Raw genomic sequence first — 23,007 nt, 5'->3', positions numbered from 1 at the left:
TAGGGTTGATCAAGAGTGGATAACTTCATCATTGATAGCATATCCCAACATTTTAATGTTCTAGGATCAGTGTTCTGGTAATAAGTGTTTTACAAATTAGTAGCAGGAGAATTAATCTGTTACTTCCAGTAGTTAGAGGGTTTTTTGCTCTTGTAATTGAATTTTTCCCCCCACCATGTCATTAAGAGAAACACTCAAAGTTGGTTTTTTAAATGCTGGACGTACTTTTCTGAAGCACATGTTCAGTTCCCACTCTCACATGAGTCTGTACCCCTTGAGGGTTTTGATTTTTATCTTTTTTAATCTTTAGTCTCTTCTTGTGACAGGCCACCATGCCCTTCAGCCCATCTTGCCATTTAAAAATAAAGAATGAGAAGCAGCTGAAGTGCCACTCTTTTGCAGCTGACAGGAATCTGATCTACTCCTTGGATTCTTTATCTGGGTACCGACCCAGTGATGACTGCCATTTGCAGTCACGAAGTTGCAGAAGGTTGGAACAAAAGAGGTCTTTAGGAGAAAAAGAAAGATGGTTTTCCTCTGTAAAGGTCAGGGAGAAAGGCTGTAGATCAGCACATGGGGTCCTATGGCAGGGAGCAGGACTCCTGGCTTCGTAACACCCAGTGGAATTTCTGGGCCATGAACGAAATATTTGTCTTCCAGAGGAGGTTGCACCACCCACGACCTGAGGTACAGCTGTCTGTTCTAACAAAACAGTGACTTGTTCTGAGGTTAAAGGACAATGGAAACTGAGACACATTTGATGTTACAAATCTAGTTACAAAGGCAATTAATTTAATCTCTTATGATATAGATAATTTTTTCACACAGCATGACGAATATAATTTAGAAACTGAAGGGAATCCCCTCCCCTTTCACTACTTCTCTTGGGTAAGTATAAATCCTAACTGCTAACAAATGATGCCAAACTTGACATAAAAAAAAAAAGAAAGAAAGAAAGATTCCCCCCTCACGAATGCAGAAGAGTGGCAGGGAAAAGGATGGTTATGTTGGAGCTATATGAGTCTCTTTACTTGTGAAGTAAATTGATTGGTGTCCATTCTTCCTGGTGAGCTCAATAGTACTGCCTCATTGTGCTCAAGGAGGGGAGCCATTGCTTGCTATTTGTTGAGCCGTAGCCTATTGCTGTTTTGGTTGCTCATGAAAAGACAAGGTTCTCTCCTTTTTGACTTTGTTTGGAGACTTCATACAATTATTTGTATTAGGCACTAGCCACCTGTTAGGATCATTCTCGTTAAAGGTCACTGTGTGGTGCCTGGCCATCTGATTGTGACAGCCTGTATCACTTTTGCTGATGGCCCCAGGTTTGTGTGACATCTGCCTGTTGTGACAGAATGAATGGAGATCTGATAGCTGAAAGGTAAAGGAAAGTACAGGAGGAGGGATAAAGGATAAGGAGATCCACAGACCATCTCCCACTCTAGCACCATTACCATGGTTTTGGTGCTTGTTTGCCTGATCTCCCTTTCCTCCTGCTGTCCCTTCTCTTAAGCTTTGTCATCCATTTTGATGGGTGCTGTTATCTTCTGCAGGCTGTCATTAGTTTGATTTATTCGTATATTGCATCTCTGTTGAGCATTGGACTTTTTGTGCCTGAAACTCCCCATGACCCCTCTGCTGAGCATCTTAGCTTCCATCTACCTCCTTGTGGTCACTGTATAAATGCCCCACAACCATATTTTAACAGTTAACAATTTCAAAACTGCACTTATAGTTCTTCTCACCAGACCTATCTCCCTTCTCTCATTCCCTGTCTCAATGAATGATGGCACTGTCTACCCTGTTGTTAAGCCAAGAACATGTATTCTATTCTTGACTCTTATCTCTTACTCATGTACCAAATCCAGTCAGATGACAAGTCTTGTAGATTCATGTCTTAAATACTTGTGAGTCTCTGTCTCCATTGCCACTGCTGTTATGCTATTCAAGTCTCATTATTTCTCCCTGGATGCCCCCCCACCCCCTTCTTTGCCGATTCTCTTCTTCATGTATTTTAAAGACAGACTCTTTAAGCTGTCAATCTGATTATGTTGCTTGTCACTGCCCAGTTTAAAGTCCTTAAGGTGGTTTAAAGGCTCTTCACAGTTGGACTTCTCACCCACCCTCTCCCCACTTTCCCCAAGCACTCTAGCCTTGGCTGTGCTTTTAGTTTCCTTCCCAATTCAGGAAAAAAAAATTTTTTACTTTTTTGAAACTTTCTTGAAAAATTAATTTTCTTAAGTCACCATTGAGAATTTCCCTCTGTCCTTTGGGTCTTCACAATACTTTTCCCCTGACCTGTTTCTTCCTTTTATTCCCTGTGACTCACCTGCTGCTATATACATCTGCTTCCATAAACTTTTCTCTAACTTCCACCCTAGAGGCCCCTTTATGTATATGTGTATCTGTGTATGTGTATATATCTATATGCAGACACATTCATATATTTCCCCAATTGCCTGTTTATCTACTCCACTAGATGTTATATCCTATAAGAAGGAAGTGACCCTGTCTAAATCTTTCACCTTTGTGTTCCCTATCACCTAGCACGTGAGAAGTAGTCAATAAACACTTGTTGGTGAATGAATGAATGAATGAACGAATGAATTCCCTTTTGGAATTCTAAACAAAAAGAAAATGCAATGTTTCCTGTAATTTGTAGCTAATGGTTGAGTTTGGCTAACAGAGAGTGGAAATGCATGGAAGTTCAGAAGAAGCAGAGGGATTTTTTTACAGTTAATAGCCAAATCTTGTATTGTCTTTATATTGATGTGTTATCTTCATATTTTGCACATGCAATCCTAAGTGCCTTTCAACTTGATGTCCATTTGTTTGTTTTCAAAAATTTCCCTGAATTCTTCCCAGAGAAAGTACAAATAGGAGAAAAAGTGGTTGATAAACAGCAATACATTATTCTATCTTTAATTATATTTATTCTGTAGTTATGCCTGAACATGTGCCTATAACACATGGATAAGTGAGCACAATTAATATTTTCCCTAAACTTAGTCCTTTTGGAAAGAAGATTTTTCTTTCAGGTGGGAACCCTCTGCATTTTAATCATAACTAGCTCATAGGGTCTGTTTTCTCAAATTCTAATAAAATAGGGGGGCAAAGAACACCACTTTGTCAAAAAAAAAGTTGCTATAGGAGGACATGTAGAAAGTACGGTCATTATGGAACAGAATTTACTATTTAGCCATTATACTGAGCCAAGAATGTTGCCCTCCAAGATGACTAGCTCAAAAAGTTCTCCCTCTTTGGACCTCCCTTGAAGTGGAGAGTAATGATGAACAGTACACTCACTGTCTCGTCCCATTCTGATCATAAAAAAAAAGCGCCTTCTAGAAATTAGAAGTACTTCTGTCAAAATGGTGATGGCAGCACCTTGGTCACTCTGTAACTTCAGGTTCTCCTCCAGATCACCACCTCTGTGCTTTTCTGACATTGAGTGTCAGTCTAGGTGCTTAATATTGGCAAGTGACGACCTGTTAAATCTGCCATTTGTGGAGGCTGAGAGCTCAAAGTTTTCTAGTCAGATTTTCCCATGACCTCAGTTATAAAGAAAATGTTGCAGATTCTGGAAAATGCTAATGTCCTTTTTAGCTGTACGTATTATCTTGATTGCAGTGCTTCAGAATTGCCCAACTTCATTATCTGAGCATAGCCAGCCTGACGCCTTCTTCTCAAATAGACAATTATGATCAATTAAGCACTTTCAGGCCTTATAGAATACTTAATTTTATTAGTCAATTATTTGTGCTTTGAAAGAGTTAATGGTAGCTACCGAAGCCATTATTAGAAATTAGAATGTCCCAAAATAGAAAGGCTATTTCCTTTGTGTGTGGCACTGCAGTGGAAAATGCCAAGCATAGTTTTTACTGAGTTAAAGGGTGAGGGAAGGCGGGGTGGGGGAGAAAGTTACATGTAAATCATTTAGCCATTAAACTAATGGGTGGATTTATAAATCCTATTACGATAAGCCCTTTTCATTTCCACCGAGGCCTGGTGCATGCTTGATCCCACTAATGTAAAATTCATTCCGTCTAAGTGATTACTGAAGTAAGACACTTTGAGTCAATTTTAATCAGGTTGTGTGAAATTTGCTTGAACGCTTATGCTCACCAAAGCACGGACATAGTTTGGCCATGTCTTAATTAGCCCCCAGATGAGTTATGTGAGGAGTCAATCAGGGAGCTAAATCTCTGAGCCTTTTGACATATACGTGTTTTTCTGTGAGGAAAATACACCATAGGGGGCTGAAGGCACCCAGCTTTGAAGCAAGGGGCAAGGACCTTTGGGTAGCTGTGTTCCTAGTCTCATAGACATTATATGAATTCTAATAAAGCTGGAAGCTCTATTCTTAAAGTTAATTGGAGCATCATAAATAGTGCTTAGATAAAAACAAATCCAAATTTCAAATTTTATTCTTTCTTAAACCTCCTTGTGGACAGAATTTTACATCATATGTGGCCCCTCTTCCTAGAAAAATGCATCTAGGTACTCATTAAAAATTTCCCTCCCCCATTTCAGGGGATTTTCAGATTTCTTGACCTTAGGTTACCATCCCCAGCTCTAGTTTCAATCCAAGTATCTTAGGGTTCTTTTACTGGGAATTTAATGTGTAAGAGTGTAGATTTGTATTTGAACTCTTATGTCGGTGAGTTGATTTGGCTCAAGTGCATTTTAAAGCCAGCCTACATGCTCTCCAGGGTCCTGTGTCAAATATAATCCCAAGTATGGCAGCAATGCACGTTAAGTTCAAGTGAAACATACGAGGCATGAGCTTCCAAACTGGAGGTTGACATGGAGGAGGAATAGAGAATAAGAATATTGTAAAAGGAAGGTTTCTTTAAAGGTGAAAACAGAGTATTAAAAAGTCAGAATGTAAAGTGGATTTTTAAAAATCCACAAGATGAATAAATATTCGTGCTGGGGGCAAGAAATTAGGAAGACAGGAAAGAAGTTCACTTTTTCACATATTCAAAGCCATATAATTTTGTGGTATTTAAAAAGTTTTCAGATCCATATTAGAGCCCTGTCAAATTGTAGGGCAATAATTGAGAGATATTCATAAATATCATTAAGTCTATCTTTTTGGGAGGAGAAACATTTCAGAAAGCTTTGTTTATTCAAAGTGCCTTATATTCTTTACACATGAGCTACCAGAAGGTCTAGGTTGTAAATTAGGGATTTAAAACAAAGTCAGTTTATCTGGGAACAGGAGTTACATGGGAAAGTTACACTTTTAGTCAAGTTTATAATTAATGAGCCTTTATCATTGGGGTAGAAATTTATTTCTCTTGAGTGAATATTTGTTTATATGACATACGTTTTATTTGAATGTGGGATTAAAAATGATTCACTCTACATTTCTTGTGCGGAAAGAGCCAGCCTTTAAATGTCTACTGTGTGGGGGTGTAATTGCCACTTTTTGTAACTAGCTTTAGGGTCCTGTTGTTGTGGAGATGTACTTATCGATCCACGACACTTGCTCTTCTCAAGCTAGACCATTTGGGGGCTTTCCTCCTTTCATTGAAGCCTAGGAAAAACTGTTTATTGAATTAATACCATGTGCCAGGTGTTGTGTGGTTTTTAATGACTAAGACACAATCTCTGCCCTTAATTTCCTTCAAGTCTCTTTACCTTAACTTTTATGATCAAGTGGCATGTTGTGGTATACACAGAGTACTTTGAAGGGTACATAGGCTAGCATACTCATTAATATCATTGGATTGGGAAGGGCAGAGAAGATTTTTCTGGCAGTGTAAAGCACAGTAAGTAGATGTTAGGTAATAATAATAGTACCTAACATTTATTGAATGCTTATATGCCAGCAGACTATAGAAAACAATATACATATGTTGTTACATTTAATGCTTATAGTAGCCCTATTATAAGGAAGGTTCAGTTATCTCCATTTTACAGTGGAGAGAGGCTGTCCTGTTTGCCCAAGGTCATACAGCTTGTATGTAAGCAATGCTCTTAGGCTTTGAACGTAGGCAGTCTAACTTCTGAACTCACACATTTAATCACTGTAAGAAAACAGTGTGTGAAAACCATAGCGCCAAGAAAAGAGCATGGCTTGTTCAGATGAACTAAAAATATTTCACAAAGACTGGATTGAAGGATACATATGGGAAGTGTCAGAAGATGAGGTGGGCATCAACTAGATCGTGAGTCTTGGGTCAAGCTAAGAGATTTGAATTTCATTTCAAAGAGTTGTGTTTTAGAAAGAACGCTGGCAGTATTTCACACACTGAGTCCTTCACGGGCTAAGAAGGTAGTGAGGTTGGAGACAGGTAGGCTAACTGAAGGGTGATGAGAGTCTTGAAGGAAGGACATGGAAATGCAGAAGAGGAGCCACACTGGACAAAAGATGGCATTGGACTTGTCAGATCATTAGATCAGAAAGGAAGTCAGTCCTCTGTTTTGGTTGAAGATTCTTAGAAGGGCCATTTATCATGTATGGAGCTGATTGAAGGTTTGGAGGAGATGAGTGAGGTTCAGAATGTGAATGTTTAAGGTACAGACGATTGAATATGGGCATGAAGAGGGAAAATTTTGAGTCATCAATATATATCAGTAGTTCTCACCTGGGGACAGTTGTCAATATATGGAGACAATTTTGGTTGTCCTAGCTGGACCCACTACTGTCATTGAATGGGCAGAGTCCAGGGATGCTGCTAAACAGCCTTCAATGCAAGGACAGTCCCTCACCACAAAGAATTATTTGGCCCCAAATGTCAGTAGTGCTGAGGTTGAGAAACTCTGATGTATATGTATATATAGTCTCTGGGAGGAAGAAGAGATCTTAACAGAAACTGTGAGATGTTTTTATATACTGTAAATGTACCCACTCGCTTACATTAAGTGCATAAAGATGTGTGTAGACAAATTTGCAAGAGCTTACTTATTTCTAGTTATTTTACAACCACATAGCCCTCAAAGCAACTGAGAATATAGGAATATATCTTGTAACGGCAATTATCCTTGTTAATTATATTAGTGCCTCCTTTTCTTAATATTAGAGAAATGAAAGTGATTGAGAGAGAAAATAGCCAAATATAATGAAGAGATCTTTCTACTTGTCAAACTTGGTTTCTAGGATTTTGGGATATAAATGAGGGGATGAGGCCTAGAGACAAAAACCAGCTTGTTTCCAGATCACTTAGCCTAGTAACGGACAGTTTAACCAAGTGCTAAGATTTTAAGCCTCTGACTTGTATGAAATAAAAACTAACATTTTATCTTTGTAAAGCACTTTTCTAGCATACAGTTCTTTTTATTCTCCCCTAGCTCAGGGAACTAAGCAATAATATTATCCCAGTTTTAGAGAATGTAAAACTAAGGTTTAAAACTAATAAGTAACCCATTGCCACTCAAATGTTAAGGGATAGAGCCAAAAAGTAGGGTGCTTATTAAATCCATAGCCTTTTTTCTTTGAATATATTATACAGAACACACATCTAAGAATAACAAGGAAAAGGAAAATAGGAAAAAGACAATGTAATTTAATGAGAATAAAAATAAATGTTTGTCAAGTGGGAGAACTGAGTAACACTGAGTCCTACTTGGAAGCTACCAAAATTGGAAACAGGGAAAACTTAGATAATAGTTTGATTACCAAATATCACAATATTTATATTTCTTCTACTGTTCTCTTCCCTATCCTTCAAAACCATTCATTTTTTATCCCTTTTATGCTACTGCATTAAAAAATGTTTCCATTTTGTTTCTAATTTTATGTCATCAGTAATGGAGGAATCCTAAAGCCATTGAGAGTTCGGTTCTCATTCTTTTCATGTGTTACTTGTTTAGAATTTGACCTTACATGATATTTTCTTAACTTGTAAGATTTTCAGTGTGTTTAATATCTGAATCACACTCCAAAGTGGGTTTCTTTTTAGTAGATATTATTATAACAGATATGGTTTTGAAATAGGACCTTTAAACTGTGGAAAGTTTGTGTTTTCTCTCTCATTAGTATTATAAGCACTATTTTAGTCTGTAGTATCATCTAAAAACATTTAGTAACCTTCAAATGCATTGTAGAACAACAGTATTCTCTTTTTTGTTGTTGTTTATTTTTTATTTAAGAAAACAAACAATACGCTTAGAACCACCAAAAATGGATATCTTAGGTAGCTTAACCATAGGCATATTTAAATAAAGTATCCATATAATCATTGTACAGCCTGTGTTTGTTCATAAGTTTCATAAACCAATTTAAAATTAAGGCAACAAGGAAAAAAATCTACAAATTCAGATAGCAGAGTTCTTAAATTCTAAGTATTAAATACTAACTTAGATACCATTTGATCAGCTATCAAAACTATGAATGTTCTCAAAACAGTATTCTCTTATAACAAAATATAAAGACCTCCCTCCACTTGAAAAAAATACAAAGACCCAGGCTTTATCCTGGGCTTGTTAGGAGAACCTATAAATATCACTAGTAGTTGGTCTTAGGTTGCTGTTGATGTTACCTCTGCATAACGTGCTTTTTCTGCTTAGTAAACCATATGGTAGGTGTATTCCTGAACAATTTATTTTCTGTAGAAAACAACTTTTTGATTTACATTTAAAATTTTCTTTTTAGTTCCCACCACCCTTCACCAGCCTTTAGAGTCTCAAATTGGGGTTAAAGTACCTTTTCATATTATTTTAATTATTGCTCTCCCTAGCCCCCCACCCCCACCCCTTTTCTGTTTCCCCCTCCTCGTTTCCCCCAATGGCACTGTTCTGCAAACCCTGCAATGATTGATATGATGGCAGTGCTGTCATTCTTTTTAACCAAAAAAAAAAAAAGTCATTTTTGTTCTAGGTATTTTAATAGAGTCCCATTAAAGATGTATTGCTGACTGAAATATCGGCATGAAGGGCTCTCACTGAGCTGAGCCCAGGAATTAAGAAGTCAGGAAATCGGCTGCTGCATTGCAAGAGAGCCTTGTGTGACACCGAATCTCCTGATTGGGGAGATCATTACTGCTATTATGACTCGACTTGCGTAGGAATTTTAAATTCCATCTGAATGTCAGTAATAACCCTCTTAGCAAATTATCCTGAATAAAATCACGAAGGCATTTTATATAATAGGTGTTGAATTACTGGATAGATTTGCTAATTAAATACTCTTTGTTCTGCTGCAGTTGACATTACAGGGTAAGATCTTGAACAATTATTCTCAACAGCTGTACTTTGTTAAGGGAAAAATTAACCACAAAGTTTATTTTTTTACACTTGAAGTTGGCAGATTTTTGAAATGTGCTTGAAAAAATTCCATCATCCAATTGGTAATGAGTAGATAAATATGCAGGTGTTGCTATGAAATCAGATAACTGCAGACTGCCTTATTAATGAATTTAGCAAGCCTTTATAGCCCTATTTTCTAGCTGTTGGCACTTATAAAATTATTTTCTGTCATAATGGGTAGCTTTAATATTAGGTTTGTCACTTTAAAGTGAATTTATGAACAGTCATCTTGTAATCACTGTACCTTGTGTCCAATAGACCTTTCTAGGTACCTGTGGGTTTTTAAAAAATGTTTTTCCTTAATGGGGAAAATATCTGTAATGTATAAGTTTTTTAACATGGGCAAGCACCAGGAATCGAACCTGGGTCTCTGGCATGACAGGTGAGAATTCTGCCACAGAGCCACTGTCACACTGCCCTAATGTATACGTTTCTGAATGTTGGTTTCCAGAACATTCAGGTGGTATGGGTTTTTTAACAAGACAATGGGACAGAATGAAAGGAAGATGAAATCTAAGGTTCAGGTTCTTGACTATCTTTGTTACCTTGAGCAAAATCTCAGAGCCTAATTTTCTTCATGTAAAATGGGGCTTATAATACTGCCCACCTCTTAGGATTATTCATTCTTCATTTTACAAATATTTATTAATAGATACTATTTACCAGGCCCTCTGCTAGATACCAGGAATTTGGCAGTCCTTTTTGACCAGCCCACTGACTCTCCACTAGCTGAGCCCTGCCCAGTGACTCTTAGTTTGAATTGAGGACTGGGCCTGCAGGCGACTTTTGGGTGATCATACTCATCAGAACTTGGTCAGGGGTTGGACTGGGTAGAATACTGTGATTTTCACCATCTAGAACTGCTGGGCAAGGAAGCGTATGGGAGTAACCCTGGTTGTGGGCTAACCTATATAAAATGGACTGACAATTTGATAGCTGCTGTGAGGACCTTAAACCTGAGACATAGCAGCAGCTGTTGAGGTCCACTGGAAAAATGGTAATTAAAACTACTCACAAATATGACTGTTGAATCTTATATTGATATTTCTGTTAGTCTCCAGTGTCTTACAGCAGCTAAAAGGAAAAAACCTGAAGTCGAAGAACTATAACCCATACCAAACTCTGAAACCCATTCTTTACCCACTTGTTACAATGTACTTTGAAATTTACTGCTTTTTTGTATATATATTATATTTCATAATAAAAATACTTTAAAAGAACGATAAAAAAACTACTTATAAATTGGTACAACCTCTATGGAGAGCCATTAAGCTTTTATAAAAATATTTAAGATCCAGTAAGTTCACTTTTAGGACTTTATACTGTTACTGGCAGATTTGCTAATTGCACAGGTATACAGATTATTTGTTAAAGAATGGTTTATAATCATACAGAAAAATTAGAAACAACTTACATGTCCATTAATAGAGCACTAATTTAATAAATTATGTTCTGTTCACACAATGGAATACTATATAGTCATTTAAAAAGAATAATGCATTTCTTTCTTTGTGGCTATGGAGTATAGTCTCTAAAATAAATTGTTAGGTGAATAAAGCAGTTGCAGAAAAGTCTCTATAGTTTGTTACCATTTCTGTGCAAAACAACCACCAAAACATTTCTGCCACCAAAAAGATAATTGTTTTGGTAGCAGCGCTCAGATTGTGTGTGGAAGTGGTTGTAAGTTGGGGGTGGAGGGTGGATCTTAAATGTGAAAGTTTTCAGATTACATTAAAGGTGCACTTAGGACATAGTAGGTTTGGTTCATGTTGTGAAAAAAGAGTGGCAGAAATTGGTTGCTGAATATGCAGAGTTTGCAGTGCAAGGTTGAAAAATTGCTCCTGAAGTATTTTACTTAGTAGATTAACAGTTAATTATGGAGTTGGCCATTTAGATGAGAGAAGCTAAGCTGAACACGGTGGGAGGGACCAGAGGGTGAATGGAACCCTTGGTAAATAACTCTGTCCTCACTATGATTAAACTTGTTGATCTCATCATCATCCCCTTCTCAAAAGACTTGTCACGCATTCTCCCATAATGCATTTCCATGGTCATTTAAATGTTTTAAAAAAATGAAGATGACGTAGAGGAGAGTGAATTTTTTGTAAGTTAATTTTAGTGTCCAATAAAAACGTAATTGGGATTACTATGAGATGTACCAGTCAACTCACAGTTTTTTCAGTGCTTGTTATATGCAAAGCCTGGAGTTAGGCATAAGCATGTGATATAAAGAGGTAAGAAAAATGGTTTCTGATCTCCAGAAGCTTGTGTCTAGTTGAGGAGAGGGCAGACTGTCAATTAACAATATAAAGCATAATTTAAGTACCAGAGAAATGGCGCCAATGTAGATTAGAGGTGGAATAGATCACCATGGACTGGGCTGATTGGCTCAAGCTTTATGGAAGAAGGACTTGAGCTGAAGTTTGTAAAATTCGACCACAAGAAGAGAACTGGGGAAGAAATTTCAGGTAGGGATACTCATGAGCAAGGGCATGAAATAATGAGACTGTATGGTAACTGTTGGAGGATTGTGAGATATAACCTGCTTGGTGGAGGGTTTGTGTAAGGGAATGACAGGTCATGACAGTGAAGCATTAGTGTGGGTGCAGTTGCAGGGTTTGGGTTTGGTCTTGTAGGCAGTGGGGGGGAGGTGGGAAGGTGGGGGGCATTGAAAACATTTAAGGGATTGGTAGTGGTATGCAAGGTGAGTTGATGATACCTAAGGCCAGTTAGAATTTTGCACTAGAGGTGTGAATTGGTTAATTCAGTTGCATAACTGCATCCCCATGGAGTCAAATGCTTTCCCCCTTGCAGTCCGTCCTTCTCAGCACATTAGTTTTCTTCGTCAGGCATGGCCCCTTGTAGTTATAGTGATGGTTGCCAGGGCTCCAAGCAATCCTCAGTCCAGAAGGCCATTTTTCTTCCACTTCTCTTTTCAGCAGGAAGGAAAACAAGCTTCCTAGTGGAATTCTTCTTCCCTCTGATTGGCCAAGACTGTGTTGTCACATGGATGCATTTACTTTAATCATTGTCCCCAGAACAGAATTACCATGATTACCATCTACCAGTGCTCTTCAGAATCTGGGTGCTTTTTATAGAAACTACTGGGGCCTAGCATTAGTATGTTTTTTTTTTTTAAAGATCCTCAGGTGATTCGACCGTGCACCTGATATTAAAGCCACTAGCTTAGCTTAATCAGTATTCACCCTCCTGGAGCAGGGGAAGAGCCTCTTTTCCTAAGAAAATAGGACAATAAACATCTGAACAAAATTGAGGCAGTAATAAAGAAGAGGGAAGCAACAGAAATGGATAGTAATGGGGAGGTGTAAAAGATACACTAAGGTCAGGATTTAATAGGGCTCTGTAGTGTAGAGGGCAAGAAAGGCAGAAATGGCACTATGAAGTTTGAGCTTAGGTGACGGAGAACTACAGAGGTAAGAGAAAGAAATACAAATGAAGTAAATCTTCTGCCTGGCCCATTGGAAAAGTGACTTCTGGTCTAGACTGATGCTTCGAAATATGGGTGGTGGTAGAGCAGCAATAGCGTAGAGTGACTTAGGGCCCCTTGCTCTGGAGTCAGACTGTCTTGCTTTGTCACTTACTTGGGCAGGTTAATTATTTTCTCTTTGTCTTTTTGCATCTAACAAATGAGGATATTAATGGTAGCTATCTTTTGGCAGTCTTGGGGAATGAAATGAGAAAACACACGAGATGCTCCTAGCACAATATCTGGCATATATGTGTATATGTACATGTACACACACACACATACTGCGCGCTCATATGTCATAGTACAACTCTTTTAAGAGGCCTTTGTTAAATGTGTTATTTCTGATCTGATCCAAGATAATCTGTATCTGTTTTTATCAATATCTACATTATAGTCTATGTATCCCTTGTCTATAATTTTAATGCCTGGAAACAGACCCATCTACAGATACTGTTTGTATGTTTGTCTTCATTCTCCAAATGTTTATTGAGTCCCACCTTTGTACTGACACTTTACTAGCTCCTAGTAATATAGTGAAGATCTACTCTCTGCCTTTAAGGAATTTATAGTCTAGAAAAATATATGTAGAATGTCCTTTTTTTCCCCCTACATTCTAAGATCCTGAATACCATGAATAAGAATCACCAGATTTGAAATGCTATGTGCTTTTTTTAAACCATGCAGTTCCATTTAAATATTAGTAATGAAAATACTTTGCCTTTTTGCCATATTATAAAGGGACATTTTTATTATGCCTTTTTATTAAAAGTAGATATATATCTGCTCACATGTGTCTAGCAAAAAATCAGCATAGAGGGAAACTTATTTTTAGATTTTGTAATTTTGTTGTTTGAGGGTTATAGTTAGAAAACCATCAAGAGCTTTGAAAATATAGAGAGATGACAGATCATTTGGGTAACCTGTATCTGTGTGCTTATTTATGTTTTTGTAATTGCATAATGCATTGATCTTAGCTTTTTTGTTTTATTTAGATTTTGATGCATACGAAGGAGATGGTACAGAAGGTAATGTTGAGCATTTTCATTATATAACAACTTTTAAACATCATGTCTTATGACGTGTCTGTATTCAAGGAAATTTGTAACCCAGACTGTAAATCATTGCTTCTTAGGATGCCTAGTTTACATTTATAATCCTTTCTAATGGATTATAGCTTTTTCCTTTTACCAGCACTCATATGATATAGCCACTACTTGAAGCCTATATGTGAGTGTTTCAGGCAAATTAGTAACAGTGCTGATTAGAGTTTACTTCCAAGCCTTTATGTTATATGTGTTCTAGTATCGTTTATTATGATTGATTTTGTTTGGCATTCTTCATATTCCTCTAAATACTGTTCAAAACTGTTAATAGTTTAATATGAATGTGTGCCCCTGAATTTTTAAAATCCATTGTTTCGATTTAAATTGCCATGATAACTCAGCATGCAGTATAGCTGATAAATAGACCCACTCTTGGTCTCTCATCCTCCTTTATCTCAGTTTTAAAGTTCATATTTTGTTTCAGTTGAAATGGACACAATTCCCCTACTACTCTGTTTTTTAAAAAAAAATTGTGGACATTTTCTTAATTTGTGGCACTTGCCTTTTTTTTTTTTTATAGAGCTTAATCTTTAATTGTATGCCTCTGGCAATATGGGTAATAATAAATATTAAACTTTTGAAAAGTCCATGGAACCCGAAATTTCTATACTATGCAAAATCTTAAGTACCTTTAGTTTCATTGTGTATAATGTTCACTTTGTTTTTGTTGTTAATTTTTATGCTTCTTGCCTTTTGTTAGATGAATCTCGAAGTTATTTATGGAGATACAGATTCAATTATGATAAACACCAATAGCACCAATCTGGAAGAAGTATTTAAGTTGGGAAACAAGGTGAGATAATTTGGCGAGATTATATTTTACCTGCTTTTATGGATTCTTTTTTTATAATGAACACCAGAAATTCATGTCTATGTGAATGTGCGTGCTTATGAAAATAATAAACTTATCTCTTCTCAATTCTTCATCTTTTATCCCAGTTGTTTTGAGAGTAAAATTCAAAGGTGATTTTTTTCTTAAATGACAGATAACATTTTTCACTTGAAAACAGTTCGTATTGTAAGTTCATTAAGATGTGATCACATTAGTACTTATTACATTATTATTTATAAAAAATATGTGTATCCACTAGTTATTCAAATGCATTTTATACATAAAGATAGATGTGGCTAAATACATAAATGTATACATTCACATGTATGTATAACTTTTACAGTACTTCAGATGTATTTGAAAATGCAAGTGGTCATTTTAAAATATCATCTATAGCCTCCTAATTGCAATTCACAATTAGCAACTGCTCAAGAAGCATTTGCTATGTTAAAAGTGTTGTCCCAATAAACTAATACTAGATATCCTCTATAAACTAACAACTTCTACTTTTCCTCCCTGGAATGTATAGAATTTGAACTGTAGCCTTCACTTGAGAGTAAGCCTGGCATATATTGTACTGATATTGACTCTTGGAAAGTTGAGTATTTTGCCTGGAGGCCCTAACAATAAAGAGCAGGTGGCTGTTCATTTATTTATTCAGCCTATAGGGCTGTGGGAGATACAGGATGAGTTTAGACATTATTTTAATAGTCAAAATTGTATTTATTTCTAACCACATATCTACTCGTTGGAGTATCTATAATCTCTAACTTAGTTGTTTAAAGGCAAATCCATATGTATTTAGACAATAATACGTTTATATTATTGTCTATTTATTGTTTTTATCTGTTTCTGACCCTGTGCTTTTTCAGTGACCTTGCATTGTACCCAATGTAATATTGTGTTCCATATAAGCTGAGTAAATGTATTATTCTAAGCTTGTGTGATTTCAAGTGCTGTTTAGATGAACTCTTGGGAATTTATAACGTATCCATCTTCCTCCTGTTAGGTGTTCGAGAAGCTAGTATTAATAGTTGAAATTTTCACAGGTCAAAAGTGAAGTGAATAAGTTGTACAAACTGCTTGAAATAGATATTGATGGTATTTTCAAGTCTTTGCTACTGCTGAAGAAAAAGAAATATGCTGCTCTGGTTGTTGAGCCGACGTCAGATGGGAGTTATTTCACCAAACAGGAGCTGAAAGGATTAGATATAGTTAGAAGAGATTGGTGTGATCTTGCTAAAGACACTGGAAAGTGAGTTCACTTTTCATTTTTGTTTTTGCCGTTTGTCTTTTAAAAAATTCAAGTGTTTAATGACATTGTGGAGAACACCTGTGGTTCTGCCAAGTGCAAGGACATAACTTCTTTTCTGTTCTTATTATTATTTTATATTAACAATTCTAACTCATTTAGAGTAGAATTTTACAGATAGATTATAACTTAGGCAAAGCCAAACTTGCCGAGTAAGAAATGCAAGGTACATCTTATGAGTTTTCTCAGGTGAGGTTAAACCTTACATTTTAGAGCTTTACAGACTTGACTTTGATGATGATAGTTTTTTGTTTTACTTTGCTTTAATGTTATTATCAGAAAGTGCCGTGCATTGTGTTCCATAGAGCCTTATTTCAGGAATGTAACTGTCAAGGTATTTGTGGCTTAAAATGCTCTGGGATTCAAAGTGAGGCTTTGATCCCCCCTGACATGATGTATGTGTAAAAGATTCTTACTAATTTCAGGCTAATTTAAGAGCTAGTTATCAAATACTCTGTATACCTCAGAAATAATAAATTACATGACTGGACCCCCTAGCTTTGCACCTAAGACTGAAGTGAAGATTGTGATAATAAGATCATTTGGGGGTGGGGGTGGGGAAGAGGGGTCATATTAATTCATAAAGTACCCATGTCAAAAATGAATCTTTGGGGGACTTTACCATCTTTCAGATACTCCTGTTTTGTGGACTTGAACAGTTCTGAAAATAGAAGAATAGTTTTTAAGGCTAAATTTAAAATTAATTTAAATATTGCTGCATCTCAGCATTTTTTTTTAAACTCGTGTTCCGGTCTTCCTCTTGCATTCAAGATGGGAAATTTGAGCAATTGTTGCTCCGGCAAAACTACTTTTGATTAGGCAAAGTTGATCATCTGAGTATAGGTCACTGTTAGCCTTTTATGAAATGTAGTTTGAAATGCTTCATTGCCCCCAAATGTACCCAAAGATGAAACTACTTTGTATAGACTGTCGATTAGAGTGTTCTCTTCAGCTTTGTGTTTTCTAAGAAAAGATGCATCATAATAGAAGTAAATTTCTCTGAGTTAGAAATGTATTAGTAATTAAAGCTATACAAATGTTTTTGTCAGGGTTCTTTTTCTGACAAATTATAATGCAGCTGTCAAACCCTCATTGTGCATTTTCTCAGAAATGGATAAAATATTGGCTTCCTTACTTTTCTTTTTTTGCGGCGGCGGGGGGGTTGTCGGGTAGAACAGCACAAAGTTTTTGAGAGATAACATAAGGTTGGAGTACATGGAGCAATATAAAGTGTGATGTTAAATTAAAAAAAAAACTAATCTCCCTCTCTTTTTTGCAGTTTTGTCATTAGTCAGATTCTTTCTGATCAAAGCCGGGACACTATAGTGGAAAACATTCAGAAGAGGTTAATAGAAATTGGAGAAAATGTACTAAATGGTAGTGTCCCAGTGAACCAGTTTGAAATTAACAAGGTAAATGTAGCATTTATTGCTGAGCCCAGCTGCTGTGTTTTTCTTCCTCCTTCAGATAGTTGAAGAACCACCTCATCCTAGCTGGTGGTGAAAGCTGCGTAAGAACTACATCACAGATTTAGTATACAGCTCTTCCTCACCCAGCCACGGGTATTGCCATTTCTTCAGCAGAGGCCTTTCCTTATTCCTTACTCCAATTCTTTTTGGTACCTAACTCTTGAAGCCTTGTTTGTAGAGATTCCTATAGAGTTATATAGTTTATGTTTCAGGGAATAGAGTATACTACTTTCTTCATTATCCTCCTCTGTAATAGTTGTTTGAGGGGCAAACCTGTAAGCTTAATGTATGTGTATGTATGTGTTTAACTTCACAGAAGGAGATACTTATAGGTATAGGTATTGTAATCAGAAGGCTTTTTAGACAAAGTTATTTTAGAATTAAGATAGTGGTTCCACTTTCTGTGTATTCAAAGCATTGTGTGTGTGTGTTTTTTTAACTGTGTAAGTCATACTTTTTATGGACAGTCTTAGTTGAAAATTGGGAATATTTTTCCCTACCTAATTTGAAAAATGAAATCTTAGTTTCAAATGTGTTATGTAATAAGCAAGATGGTAGGTTATAGCCTTCATTTACTTTTCATTTAAAAAGAGTACCCTTACCTATTTTGCAGATACCATATTACCTATTTTGTGACAAATAGGTTTCAGTGTCTCAGCTCATCAAAATACCTTTAATGACAAAAAAATCTAAAGATGACATTAATGGCAACTTTTTTACTTAAAAATCATTCATAGTACCCCTATACTAGAGAAATGCTTATAGTTTTTATGTGTTTGAAAACATGTTTTTATATTGCAGCAATTACAATGTATAATTTTGATACATATTTTCACCTAACAAATGTTTTTCTGTATTTTTACATTACCTTAAAAATCATCATGTTAATCTTCCATTTCACTCATACACCTTTATTTAAAATTGTTATTGATCATCTTCACTAATACACCTTTATATAAAGTTGTTATTGGTCATCTAAATTATTTATACAATTTTCTTATATATAACTGTATTGAACATATTTGTTCATTTATCTTTTTGATTTAGGTGAATTCCTTTCTTAGTTTAGATTGCTTGTAGTGAAATATTTGAGTCAAAGGATATGAATATCTCTGTGGTTCTTACCATATTGCTTTGCAAAAAGGTGATACCAGTTGATAATAACAAAATGTATGTGCTGCTTTTGTCACAGCTTTGCTTGTATTGGTGATGGTATTTAAATAAAAATTTGCTACCATAATGGTTATGAAACTATATTTCACAGTTGGATTTAATTAGCATCTTTTTTGGTTCCTAGAGAGAATGAACATTTGCTATGCATATCCTTATTATTTGTATTTATTCTTAGGTAGTATTTTGTTACCTGCACCTAGACCTTGATGTCTTTAATGTAACAGAAGAAGACATTCATTTATACATGGGTAGTAATGAAAACACAGAAATAAATATTACAAAAAGGACATATATCTCTTGGTGCAAGCTCTTTACTTTAAGTGATGCAGTATACACATTTTGCACAGAATCACTTGGGTCATCTAGAAAGTGGTATCATCTCAGGTTTTATTTTGGCTCTTTCTTTCTCATTTGCCTAAGAAAGATTCATGACTTCATTCTTCTTTTGATCAGCTTTTGCATCTCTTCTGCTGCTTTTATTTGTATTGCTTTCTACCATCTTAGAAATATGGGCACCAGGCATGAGTTTGGAAGGCTCAGTCCAAACACAACTACATTATTGACAAAATAATACTGAGCACATGTCCTCTAGGATAGTAGGCTCAACACTATCATCTTCTCATATGTATGTTGACACACCAGCGATTTCTGAATTCTGATGAAGTCTGTATTCTTTTGTTATTTTAAACTTTTTGTTATTGAAATTTTTTAATTATACAAAGATAGAAAGAACAGGATCATGTTCAATAGTATCTTTGCTCAACTTCAATATTTATCAGTTTATGATGGCTCATCATTATTATTAAAAATAATAGTTAATACTTAATACTTAGTGTGATAGAGACTGCATGTACATTTCTCTGTGACATAATTGAAACTGATGTACTGTCTTTATAGTCTCCATTTCCCTTAGCATAGTAGCTGACACATAATAGTTCATTTATCTTTGAAAGTATTCATTTACTTGTTTCATCATTCATCAAACATGGAGTACATCATATATGCACATTGTTAGATATGGGATATAAAGTTGAATAAGGAAAGCCTGGTTCCTCTTTTCAAGATGCTAATGGTCAGTTGAAAATATTTAAGTCCCATATTATTACATTTTTTTATAAAGAAGACTTTCTGCAGTGTTGCTGTATATACAATAAATTCTGATGAAAGAGATATCTATATCATAGTTATATGTGTATGTCTGTTTGCAGTAAGCTATTTATGTGAAAAGGGTGATGTGTCTTTCTGATAATTTTTAACATTTGTCTGACTTGTACTATTTAAAACCTGTGAGTGATTCCGTTTTTACATTTTATTACTTTCAAAGGAGAGTGGAATGGAAGAGTATGCGTCTGTGACTGTTTGTGAATGGTCTTATGACAGGATTTTTTTTGTGATGCTGGTAGGGCTTTTAAAATGACAGTTTAGTTTAGGGTGAAAGCAAGTGTGAAGTGGTGAGATTTACCTTTGTAGAGATTTCAGCCCTTGTTGCCAAAAGCAACTGAAAAAACACCATGTGTGATTTTCTGAACTACTGCACTCTTAGCTTAAATATATCTCATAAAGTAACACAAAATACTTCAGAGCTAATTTTTACAGCCCTGGCTAATTTGAGACTAAATCATCAGGAAGTGTTTTTTTTTTTTTTTTTTTTTTTTTTGGCTTGTAAAATTCCTACATAGTCCCAATCTAATAATTGAAAAGTGTATCAGAGGAAATTCAAATTTTCTTAACATTGCATTGAGGAATAGTAAATTTAAGAAGATAACTGTTTTCTTTTTTTTTTTTTAAAGGAAAGACAGAGAGAAGGAAGGAAGGATAGAAGGAAGGAAGGAAGGAAGGAAGAAAGGGAAACATTTTTAAACATTTTCTTGTTTTATTGTATTCTGTTTCTCCGTTTTTGTTACATGGGCTGGGGCCGGGAATCGAACCGAGGTCCTCCGGCATAGCAGGCAAGCACTTTGCCCGCTGAGCCACCGCGGCCCGCCCGATAACTGTTTTCTTAAGTAGAGTTAATATTGATTAAGATTTCTATATGATATTGCTTATACAAGTCAAGCAACACTTTGCATAATTCAGGTTTGAAGAGATTAAAATAGTTGGAGAGTTTCCTAGGCATTCTCCTACATTGAATGTATGATGTAGGAACTGTAGATAACTTTTATGTGTAGCCATGATTGAGGAATTTGCTTTATTCTTTTAGTACAGCAGTTCTCAAATTTCTTGATCTCAAGACATCTTTATACTAATTATTGATGATTCCAAAGAGCTTTTATTTATGTGCTTTAAAACCATTTATTAATTAATTTACAAAAAAAACCCAAAGAACCTAGCATATGATTATAAATAGGTATATATTTCAAAACAAAAAAATTTAGCTAGAGGAGTGGCATTGTTTTACCATTTTGCAAATTTCTTTAATGTCTGACTTAGTAGAAGACATCTGAATTTTCATGTCTGCTTCTCCATCCAGTCTCTTGAGGTATGTGGCTTTGGTTGAAGTATAGAAAGCAAATGTAATCTCACACAGGTATGTAGTTAGAAAAGGAGGAATATTTTAGTCATTTTTTCAGTGGTTGTGTATATTCTTCTTTGATCCTGCCCCCAAACTCTGCAATTGGTAGCTTCTTAAAGGTTATCTGTAATCGAATTTGAAACCATGTCAATGAACTCTTCATACTGTATTTTATTAGAATCTTTTGGTCTGTGGTGTACTTCAAATGGCTATTTTACCCACGTATGACATCATGCATTGATTATTTGGAAAATATTGATTCACTAGGTTATGCAGGTCTTCCAAATGTTGACACATTTTATTGCACAGTATCAAAAAAGTGCATTTGGTAATATTGATACTTAAACCATCAAAAAAAGTCTTTAAGTATTGGAGGCTGTCATGCTCACAGAAATGGAAACAAGTTTTGCAAAATTTTAATTTTTGCTTGAAAGCTTGAATTCTGTCATTAACCATATATACGCTCAGTTGTTTTTCTTGAAGTAGGGACAGGCTCACTTGATTCTCTTTTGAGAAATTGTCTCCTAGACACCTATGTCAGAATAACCATAGTTTGACCATCATTCTTTCAAGTAAAAATTAGGTTCTGTGGAAGTAACAGCTAGTTTAGCTCACAGCTCAATCGAACAAGTGCTTTACCTTGAGCCACCATTGTTCTTCAGTATGTAGTAGAAGTCTTTATGCATACTTCCCATTTTATCATGCAGAATATTAGACCTGTACACAAGGGATGAGCGTTGAAAACTTAGTAACTCTCACTGCTTCAACTAGGACATTCTTAAGTACAACTGGCTTGTTTTGCTTGTTTTTTTTTTTTTTAACTGAAGTGCCTGGTAGAGAATACAGTGGTTCTTGATACAGTTTCCTGCTGCTACCTTGATTCATGTTTATAAGGCGCTAGCAATTATAACTCTCCATTGCTTTTGCACCAGCACTGCAAATAGTGTTGTTATGATCTCACAACCCCCTAAAAGAGTCTTGGGGACCCCTAGGGGTATACAAACCATACTTTGAGGAAAGATCTAGTCAGGCAGTGCCCTGGTCCTTGTCCTTCCTCCTGCCTTTTGAAACCCATCGCTTACAGGACCTAAGTATCTCCCTCCTTCCCTTTGTGTGTACTGAGTTTCTGTTCAGGAGACTGCTTTCTTTCTTACCTCTTGTCCTTAATTTTTGCTTTTCTCTATGCCTGGAATATTCTTGCCCCTGTCACCTTCTCTCTCTCTCTTTTAAAAAATATTTTTATTGACAAATCTTCACCTACACACAGTCCATATATGGTATACAAATCAGTGGCTCACAGTATCTTCACCTAGTTGTGTGTTTATCACCGTGATCATTTTTAGAACATTTGCATCACTCCAGAAAAAAAAGAAAAAAAAAAAACTCATACATCCCATACCCCTTACCCTTCCCTTTCATTGACCACTAGTATTTCAATATACCCAATTTTTTACCCTTTACCCCCCCCATTATTTTTTTTTTAATCTATATATTCTTTTACTCATCTGTCCATACCCTGGATAAAAGGAGCATCAGACACAAGGTTTTCACAACACGATCACATTGTAAAAGCTATATAGTTACATAATCATCTTTAAGAATCAAGGCTCTTGGAACCCAGTTCAACAGTTTCGGGTAATTCCCTCCAGCCACTCCAATACACCATAAATTAAAAAGAGATATCTATATAATACATCAAGATAACCTCTCAACTCGGTTTGAAATCTCTCAGCCATTGAAACTTTATTTTGTCTTATTTCTCTCTCTCCCCATTTGGTCAAGAAGGCTTTCTCAATCCCATGATGCTGGGTCCCAGCTTATGCCTGGGAGTCCTGGCCCGTGTTGCTGGGAAGATTTACACACC

The 23,007-nt window shown here is 35.9% G+C and overlaps 1 protein-coding gene across 2 annotated transcripts in view; it reads left to right on the top strand.

Annotated features, from left to right (window-relative positions):
- Nucleotides 1-23,007, top strand: part of POLA1 (DNA polymerase alpha 1, catalytic subunit) — a 381,691-nt gene that overhangs the window by 146,478 nt on the left and 212,206 nt on the right. For both annotated transcript variants that reach the window (XM_077145414.1, XM_077145413.1), the window contains 4 exons: nt 13,735-13,767; nt 14,546-14,638; nt 15,727-15,932; nt 17,269-17,401. In XM_077145414.1, the coding sequence (XP_077001529.1) occupies nt 13,735-13,767; nt 14,546-14,638; nt 15,727-15,932; nt 17,269-17,401 (465 nt within the window). The remainder of the gene's footprint in view (nt 1-13,734; nt 13,768-14,545; nt 14,639-15,726; nt 15,933-17,268; nt 17,402-23,007) is intronic.

This window comes from Tamandua tetradactyla, chromosome X, assembly GCF_023851605.1.
Source record: "Tamandua tetradactyla isolate mTamTet1 chromosome X, mTamTet1.pri, whole genome shotgun sequence".
NCBI classification, from domain to species: domain Eukaryota; kingdom Metazoa; phylum Chordata; class Mammalia; order Pilosa; family Myrmecophagidae; genus Tamandua; species Tamandua tetradactyla.
This window is presented reverse-complemented; position numbering and strand designations above follow the sequence as displayed.